This window comes from Borostomias antarcticus (genome assembly GCF_949987555.1).
Source record: "Borostomias antarcticus genome assembly, chromosome: 17".
Taxonomy (NCBI): domain Eukaryota; kingdom Metazoa; phylum Chordata; class Actinopteri; order Stomiiformes; family Stomiidae; genus Borostomias; species Borostomias antarcticus.
Genome location: NC_140250.1, coordinates 775,229 through 784,953, shown reverse-complemented (window position 1 = coordinate 784,953; position 9,725 = coordinate 775,229). Strand labels below are relative to the sequence as shown.

Below are 9,725 nucleotides of genomic sequence, written 5' to 3'. Positions count from 1 at the left end.
TGTCGGGTACCCTTTAGACCTGGCGATCAAGTTCAGCCCTCTACGTGCTGGGGGGCAGAAAGCGGAGGGGGTGGAGAGAGAGTCTCTCTCACAGAGTCTCTCTCACAGAGTCTCTCTCACAGAGTCTCTCTCACAGTGCCGCAGATAGGGGCTGCACACGCACGCGTCTCTTCTGCAGGTGAAGTGCAGGCGGATACTACGGGACGGAGGGAGGATTCTCTGGTTGGAATTTTACTCATATTTCTCTCTACCTTCATTGGAATTACAATTTTGCTCGTGCGTCTATTTATTTTTATTTTTTCCCGCATTGTCAGTCGTTTTGCGCAGGTTTTTTTTTGCCTCCCCGGTTGCCTGCAAATAAGCGAAGTATCAAACGCGGTGCGTTAAAGTGACTGGGGGAATCAGAGCGCATTCTCTGCGTGTTCACATGTTCACGGTAAGAGGACCGGCAGCCCCGCGCGCCAGCCCGCCGTGGCATCACAAGTTTGGACTCGGTGCGGACCTCTAGTCGCTCTCATTCTGATAGTGTGGAAATATCTCCGGACGGTGGGATCTTAAACCTGCCCAAAGGAGAGGATGTTCAGCAGTCGTGCTGCGACGCAGGGATAACCATTCAAACTGAAATAGTGACTGATTTTTAATTTTTAGTGAAATGTCAATGCAGTTTGGACGTTTGCACGCTTGTGACTAATGCGTGCGCGACAGAGGCTAGACTATAACGCGCGGACTCCATTCCAGTGCGTTATCCTGCGGTTCCGCTGAAGGAAGGAAAGCCCATTCCAGTGCGTTATCCTGCGGTTCCGCTGAAGGAAGGAAAGCCCGTTTGTTTCTGCGGTGGAACCGGGGAGCGGGTATCCGCGCGCTCACCGGTCACTGCAGCTGAGGCGGCGCGCGTGTGCGTCCGGAGGATGAAGTCTCCCGCATCCTGAGATTTCCCGGACTTAAAAACAACCCAAAACGAACACTTTTTTAAAGAAACTGAATTCAATTAAGCAAATCAATTACAAATTCGATTTCAGGTTTTATAATCAAGTGAATCTATTCGTCTGGAACGATGAGGACTACTGGCGCAGTGGACTATCTGTGCTACTGTGTGATCATCCTGCAGCTGCTGAATCAGCCCAGCGCGAAGCAGGTGCTCCTGTACCGCCTGGCCGAGGAGGGACCCGCCGATGTCCGGATAGGGAACGTGGCCTCGGACCTCGGCATTGTCGCCGGGTCCGGCGAGGTGACATTCACCCTGGAGTCCGGCTCCGATTTTCTCAAAATAGATAACATAACGGGTGAGCTGACCACCAATGAACGGCGGATAGACCGTGAGAAATTACAGCAGTGCCAAATGATATTTGATGAAAATGAGTGTTTCATTGATTTCGAAGTGTCTGTTATCGGACCCGCGCAGAGCTGGGTCGACCTTTTTGAGGGAAAAGTCATCATTTTAGACATAAATGACAACACGCCGTCTTTTCCCTCCCCTGTTCTGACACTGTCGGTGGAGGAGAACAGACCCATCGGCACCCTTTATCTATTACCCACGGCCACAGACAGAGATTTCGGGAGGAATGGGATTGAGAGATACGAGCTTATTCAAGACAGCGGGGAAAGCTCCCGTCGGCTGGGTTCGAGCTCCGGGGGCCGCGCGGACAGCGGGGATTCTTACTCCGGCAAGAGGAGATTCGAGGAGGGGGCGAGCAGGAGCAGCGTGTTTGAACTGCAAGTTGCTGACACCACCGACGGGGAGAAGCAGCCACAGCTGATCATTAAAGGGGCTCTAGACCGAGAGCAGAGGGACTCGTATGAACTCACACTGCGCGTTAGGGACGGGGGCGACCCCCCACGCTCCTCCCAGGCCATTCTGAGGGTGATGATCACCGACGTGAACGACAATAGCCCGCGTTTTGAGAAGAGCGTGTACGAGGCTGACCTACCGGAGAACAGCCCCCCTGGCGCCCCCATCCTGCAGCTGAAAGCAGCTGACGCGGACGTGGGGGTGAACGGTCAGATTGAGTACGTGTTTGGGGCGGCCACCGAGTCCGTGAGGAGGTTACTGAGGCTGGATGAGAGCACGGGCTGGCTGAGCGTGCTGCACCGCATCGACCGCGAGGAGGTGAGCCAGCTGAGGTTCACGGTAATGGCCCGCGACCGCGGCCAACCGCCTAAAATGGACAAAGCCACGGTCGTCCTCAACATCAAGGACGAGAACGACAACGTCCCCGCCATCGAGATACGTAAAATCGGGCGCATTTTCCTCAAAGACGGCGTCGCCAACGTGCCGGAGGACGCGGTGGTGGACACGCCCATCGCCTTGGTCCAGGTGTCGGACCGCGACCAGGGCGAGAACGGCATCGTCACCTGCACCGTGGTGGGCGATGTGCCCTTCCAGCTCAAACCCGCCAGCGAGATGGAGGGCGAGCAGAACAAAAAGAAATACTTCCTCCACACCTCGGCCGCGCTGGACTACGAGGCGGTGCAGGAGTACAACGTGGTCATCGTGGCGGTGGACTCCGGCAGCCCCAGCCTGGCGAGCAACAACTCGGTCATCGTCAAGGTGGGCGACACCAACGATAACCCGCCCATATTCAGCCAGAGCGTCGTGGAGGTCTCCTTCCCCGAAAACAACGCCCCCGGGGAAAGGGTGACGACGGTGTTGGCCATCGACGCCGACAGTGGCAAAAACGCAGAGATTTCCTATTCCCTGGACTCCTCCGTGAACGGGATCTTCTCCATCGACGCCGACAGCGGAGACATCCGCGTCAACACCATTCTGGACAGAGAGCAGACCGAGAGGTACAAGTTCAAAGTCATCGCCAAAGACAAGGGCATGCCCATACTCCAGGGGTACGCCACGGTGGTGGTCCTGGTGTCCGACAAGAACGACAACGAGCCCAAGTTCATGCAGGACGTCTTCACCTTCTACGTCAAGGAGAACCTCCAGCCCAACAGCCCCGTGGGCATGGTGACCGTCATGGACGCCGACAAGGGGCAGAACACGGAAATGAGCCTCTTCATCGAGGAAGAGGAGGTGATCTTCTCCATAGAAAACGAAACGGGGACCATATTCTCCACCATGTCCTTTGACCGGGAGATGAAGACCACCTATACGTTCCGTGTGAAGGCGGTGGACGGAGGGGAGCCCCCCAGGTCGGCCACCGCCACGGTCTCGCTCTTTGTCATGGACGAGAACGACAACCCCCCTACGGTCACCTTCCCCATCAACAGCTCCTACACCCTCCTGCCCCCGTCCAGCAACGTCAGAACAGTGGTGCGGACCGTCATGGCCACCGACACCGACACCGGCATCAACGCCGACCTGAACTACAGCATCATCGGCGGAAACCCCTTCAAGTTGTTCGAGATTGACGGGGGCAGCGGGGTCATCTCCCTGGTGGGCAAGCTGGAGCAGAAACACTACGGCCTCCACAGGCTGGTCATCCAGGTGAACGACAGCGGCCAGCCCTCCCAGAGCACCACCACCCTGGTTCACGTGTACGTCAACGAGACCCTCTCCAACTCCACCATCGTGGAGTCCCAGGTGGCCAAGAGCCTGGGAACCCCCCTCAACACCAACATCGCGGGCGACCCCAACTACGACCTTGGCAAGCAGCGCCTGAGCATCGTCATCGGGGTGGTGTCGGGCATCATGACGGTCGTCCTCATTATCCTCATCGTGGTCATGGCCCGCTACTGCCGCCCGAAGAGCAAGAACGGCTACGAGGCCGGGAAGAAGGACCACGAGGACTTCTTCACGCCACAGCAGCACGACAAGAGCAAGAAGCCCAAGAAGGACAAGAAGAACAAGAAGTCCAAACAGCCGCTGTACAGCAGCATCGTGACGGTCGAGGCCTCCAAGCCCAACGGCCAGCGCTACGACGGCGTCAATGAGAAGCTGTCGGACAGCCCCGGGATGGGTCGCTACCGCTCGGTGAACGGTGGTCCCGGGAGTCCGGACCTGGCTCGGCACTACAAGTCCAGCTCGCCACTGCCCACCGTCCAGCTCCACCCGCAGTCGCCGACGGCCGGGAAGAAGCACCAGGCGGTGCAGGACCTGCCTCCCGCCAACACCTTCGTTGGCACCGGAGATAACATTTCCCTCGGATCGGACCACTGCTCCGAATACAGCAGTCAAACCATCAACAAGTACAACAAACAGGTAAGAGATGAGGTTTGTTTTTTTCTTCTCTTCCTTCTTCTCCTCCTTTCTAAATGTCTTCTCTTCCTCCCTCTAATAGTCATCTCCAACATAATGCTTCCTGACAGGGCTAGTCTCAGTAGCCATGTTGCTTTTATTGTGCTAATGTGTGTCAAGTTAACCGTATTGATCTGTTTTGGTTTGGAGTGCCATTCACATGCAATATTGAAAAGGAGATGAGGACGCGTAAGCCTGCAGCACACGAGGATATCGCCTTACCTCGGATAAACATATCCAGCGGTTGTACTTGGCCCTTTGTGCGCCCTCGCGCTGACAGCGTTTGCTTGCAGTCTGGGGGGGGCGGGGGGGGGGGGTGTCATGATTGCTGACCCGTGCACATGTGTTGGAGCGCTGTGGACGGCTCACAACAGGGTCTGCTTTGCAGTTATTTTATCACTGGGGAGCCTGAGGAGGTGTAGCGGGGACACCCCCCGGCGAGGTCACGCCCCCTCCCCCCCCCCCCCCCGGGCCTCCCTTTGTAACAAGGCTACCTTTTCTTCCCTTTAGAGGAGGAAGAAAGAAAGAGGGAGGGAGGGAGGGAGGACATTAGAGACCCAGCAGAGGAGTGGCTGCGCTAGGAATGCTAGCTGTGGTGTCGTGTTTTACAGGGGCGCACTCGGCCTGACTAGGAACATCTGGACCAGCGAGGTCACGTTAACATTCCTCCGCGCCGAAGTGTCTCTATCAATCCACCGACGTGGTGGCGAAACACAGCTTCTCTAGACCGATCTCTCTCTCTCTCTCTCTCTCTCTCTCTCTACGTGTCTCTCATTCCCTCCATCTCTTTCTCTCTCCCACCCTAATCTCTCTCCTCATCGACCCGTCTTACTCCCACCCTCTCTCTCTCTCCTCATCGACCCGTCCTACTCTCTCTCTCTCTCTCTCTCTCTCTCCCACCCTTTCTCACACGCTCTCCCTTCAGCTATGCCTACCTCTGTTTCTCTCCTCATCGACCCGTTCTACTCTCTCTCTCTCTCTCTCTCTCTCTCTCTCTCCCACCCTTTCTCACACGCTCTCCCTTTGGCTATGCCTACCTCTCTTTCTCTCCTCATCATTGACTTCTGTTTGTGCCATCATTTGTTATGTAAAAGCGCTTCTGCGGCTCTAGGGATGACAGGGCATTTATATGCCAGGGAGTGTGTGAATTAATCAATTCATATCATTATTAGTCTTCCCCCCCCCCCCCCCCCCCCCCCCCCCCCCCCCATTCTCCCTGCTGGAGCCGTGCAGGGCGCAGCTAGGTTAACACATTATGAAGTCAGCCTTTTCATCTGCGTTTGCCGGGAAAAGATACGATTTCCTTATTGTCTCACTTGTTTTCTTTTTACGGCCGTCGGATGCATTATTGATCGGTCTCTCACACGACGTAGGCGGCGACTCCTCGTTCGCCCCAGAGGGCCGTTCTCTCGTCACTTGGCTGGGTTCACTCTGATCTGTCTCTCGTTCGCCACGCCGTTCCCTTTTTACGGCCTCCTTTCGACTGCGCGTGTTCCCGTTTTTATATTTTATTCCCAACGCCTTCTTAAGAGTCCCCCTCTCTCCCATCCCGTCTCTCTCCCTCCCTCTCTCTCTCTCTCTCTCTCTCTCTATCTCGCACCACCACACCGGTCCCTGCCTCCAAATCATTGCTCATTCTCTCTCGCTCTCCGCCTCCTCATCGGCCTGCTTTTCTCTGCAGCGTCTCATTCTTTTTTAATCTCCTCTCCTCCCCTTCTCCCCTCCTGCCTCCCCCCTCCTCTCCTTTCTCTCCCTGCTCTCTCCCGATTCTCTCTCTCTCTCTCTCTCTCTCTCTCTCTGTCTTCTCTCTCTCTGTCTATTCTCTCTCTCTCTCTGTCTTCTCTCTCTGTCTGTCTGTTCTCTCTCTCTGTCTATTCTCTCTCTCTCTCTCTGTCTTCTCTCTCTCTCTCTCTCTGTCTTCTCTCTCTCTGTCTATTCTCTCTCTCTGTCTATTCTCTCTCTCTCTCTCTGTCTTCTCTCTCTCTCTCTCTCTCTGTCTTCTCTCTCTCTGTCTATTCTCTCTCTCTCTGTCTTCTCTCTCTCTGTCTATTCTCTCTCTCTCTCTGTCTTCTCTCTCTGTCTGTCTGTTCTCTCTCTCTGTCTATTCTCTCTCTCTCTCTGTCTTCTCTCTCTCTCTCTCTCTCTCTCTCTCTCTCTCTCTCTCTCTCTCTGTCTTCTCTCTCTCTCTGTCTATTCTCTCTCTTTCTCTGTCTTCTCTCTCTCTGTCTGTTCTCTCTCTCTCTCTGTCTTCTCTCTCTCTCTGTCTATTCTCTCTTTCTCTCTGTCAATTCTCTCTCTCTCTCCCTCCCTCTTTCTGTCAATTCTCTCTCTCTCTGTCTATTCTCTCCCTCTCCCTCTCTCTCTCTCTCTCTCTCTCTCTCTCTCTCTCTCTCTCTCTCTCTCTCTCTGTCTCTAACGGCCCATGCTGTGGTGTGTTCGGCGGGTAGCTGCCGGGGAGTGTGAGGAGTGCTGTTGCTTGCGGATGTCTCATGCATAATTAAAAAGGCCACTCCACTCCTCCTACTGCAGCGGCGCCGGCGCGTATCGTACGTCGCTCTGCTCCGCTTATATAATTATTTATTTACCTCAGTCTGCGGGTGGCCGCCATCGTACAGGCCGTCCGCCGTTGCCATGACCAGACACGGCGAGGCGGCGGCCTCGTTAACGCCACCGTTTCTCTGTCACGAACCGCTCGATGGGGTGGGTTTTCCAACCCGCGGATGATTTCGCTATGGGGGGGGGGTTGGGGGCTTGGGGGGCGCCCTCTTCAAAACGGTTGGTAGAACGGTACCAGCGATGGCGTCTGCCACCCACACCCGACCCGCCCCCTTCGAAGGCTGTTAGGCAAGAGAGACACAAGTGTATCGGTCTCTACCGAACGTATTTTTAACTCCCCTCACAGGGTGTTGCTAATCGAAGGCTTGGTGTCGACACTTTCTGTGGGAAGCGGGGTCAGGTGGGAAAATGGCGGCATGCGCCGGAGCCACAGAAGGAATGTTAATTGCAAAGAATGGACCTTTGAATGTTTTACGGTCTAACTATACCCCTAAGTGGATACGTCTTTATTAGATCAACGAGTGGCGGCATGGTGGTCATGCTTTCGCTGTTTGGGTAATCAGAGCGAGAGACACTTTGCTCTGAGGTAAAGTTCCCGCCCAGGTCTTAATGAGGCGCAGGATGAAGGGTTCTGGTTGTTGTTTTCGTGAACAAAGACGAGGTCCTCCTGGCTACTAGGGAATTCTGGGAACCGTGAGAGGCGGACTAGAGGACGAAGCCTCTCTTCTGTGATTGTTGAGAACAAAAACAAGATAATAGCCATACGCGGCGCTGCTTGTACCGCGGTTGAAACGCGATCCAACTGGATTTGAGCATTGTTATTCGGAGGAACTGATGTGTCATCCTGTTATGAAATTCACACTGAAACATAAATTGGGTCACATGTGATCATTTATTTACACATATTGAAACCTCATGTCAGGGAATGACGCACCAGGCATCCCAAACTCTGTCGCCCGCTTTTCTTCTCTGTCTGCGTGTGGTGAACTAGACACGCACAAGACAGAAAGCCCTGCTAGTGGTGAAACGGTCCCTACTGTTTCACCAGGGACTTGAGGGGTGAAATGGGGAAAGAGAGAGAGGGAGAGAGTGAGAGGGGGAGAGAGAGAGAGAGATGGAGAGAGAGAGGAGAGATTGAGAGAGAGAGTGAGAGGGGAGAGAGGGGGGGGAGAGGGAGAGAGGGAGAGAGGGGGAGAGAGAGGGAGAGAGAGAAGAGATAGAGGGGGAGAGAGAGAGGGGGAGAGAGAGGGAGAGAGAGAGGAGGAGAGAGAGAGGGAGAGAGAGAGAGGGGGAGAGAGGGGGGAGAGAGGGATCGGGTGGCGTCTCCCCTTCCTCACCCACCTATGGTCTCACAACAACCGCACAGGCTGCACAGCAGGTTCTGTAACCAGGCAACCGGCGCCGAAGTGAGGCCTTCCTTTTTTTTTTAAAGTTTTTTTTTCTTTTTTTTACCCATCAGACATTAGGCGGTCATTAAGCCAAGGAACATGGCGGCAGGGAGAGAGAGAGAGAGAGGGAGGGAGAGAGAGAGAGAGAGAGAGAGAGAGAGAGAGAGAGAGAGGGAGAGGGAGAGAGAGAGAGAGAGAGAGGGAGGGAGAGAGAGATAGAGGGAGGGTGGGAGAGAGAGAGAGAGAGAGAGAGAGAGAGAAAGAGAGACAGAGAGAGAGAGGGGAGAGAGAGAGAGAGAGAGAGGGAGAGAGAGACCAGCGCGTCACCCAGCAGCCGCCAAGAGTGGGTACAGCCGGGAGACGTAGCTGACATTTCAGCCCCTGCTGAAGCTCCACAGATTGGATTCTTCTTCTTTATTTTCTCCTCGTTCTTTTTTCCTTTTTTTCCCCCACTGCGACGCTGTTCTGGGTTGTCATGTCTCAGGAAGGAAGGAAGGCCCCCATGTTAAAGTTGCGAGGCAGCTGATTTCGGATCCGTCTATATTTCACTACTCAAGACAGTTTCTCATTAGCTTCCTAGACGCATACGGACCAATTATTGTGACCATTATGTTAAAACATTCCTGTTCCAGCCAAATCCGCAGCAGTGCCGAATCATCAAGCTAACGAATTAGAGTAATCAAAGTAATCGTTATCATTAGCAGCTTTTCGGGAGCGTGGGAACGCGTGGAGGCTGTGCCTCGACCAGGTGGACCTCCTACTGATCAATGAGGAGCAGAGGCAGCTGGTGGCCCCCCTCCCTCCCCGCCTGTCCCCTCCAGGCAGGTACAACCCCCCCCCCCCCAACTCTGATCCCCTCCCGGGTCATCTAAGGCCGCCTCGCTTCACCGTGCCTCAGGTCGGGAGTCGGTTCAGCATTCATGACTGGATGATGCCTTATAGGCCTCTCCTGCCTTTGCACAGCTGTCCCTCAACCCCCCCCGCCCCCCCTCCCTCCCCCACCCCCTCCCCCGACCAATCCAGCCGGGGCGCTTCATTTGCATAGGGCATGTTCCCATCTCGCCACGGTCTCAAAGCAAACAATGTCCGCGTGCAAAACAAAAATCGCCTGGACCGGCTCCCGCTCTCTCGCTCCGTCAGCCAACGGATATGGAACACGGCCATTTTGCCTCAGGCCTCATTTGTTTGAGCGATCGTAGCCTCTTAGCCCTCTGAGAAGCCACAATTGAGAACTGTGTGTGAACGCATGTTTGTGCCGTCTGCCCGGCGGTCTAAATTTGGGTCTGCCTGACTCGCTATATTTGGAAACCGTCTGGAACTGACATATTTGTGTGCACACCAGCAAAAATCCCCCAACATCTTCCTCAGTCCAAGGGCCTCTGTGTTTGCTTAGCTCTGGGCGTGTCGGAGGAATTTGTGTTCTTTAGCCACGGAGTTCAACCTCGCTCCCCAGTTGGTGATTCAGATTCTATCTGTGTGAAACGGTTTGAAGCCATCGGTTACCAGTTCAATAATGTAATTACTTGATAAGAGGTTCTGTTTCGGGCTTTATCGTGTTTGGTCAGGGTCCCTCCCCTGTGGGTTCTGATACCGCC

General features: G+C 54.7%; 1 protein-coding gene across 1 annotated transcript in view; it reads left to right on the top strand.

Annotated features, from left to right (window-relative positions):
- Positions 1-1,054: 1,054 nt before the first annotated feature.
- Positions 1,055-9,725, top strand: part of pcdh7b (protocadherin 7b) — a gene marked incomplete at both ends in the record, with an annotated part of 36,063 nt that continues 27,392 nt past the window's right edge. The window contains one exon of the mRNA XM_084451537.1: positions 1,055-4,150. Within this exon, the coding sequence (XP_084307663.1) occupies positions 1,055-4,150 (3,096 nt within the window). The remainder of the gene's footprint in view (positions 4,151-9,725) is intronic.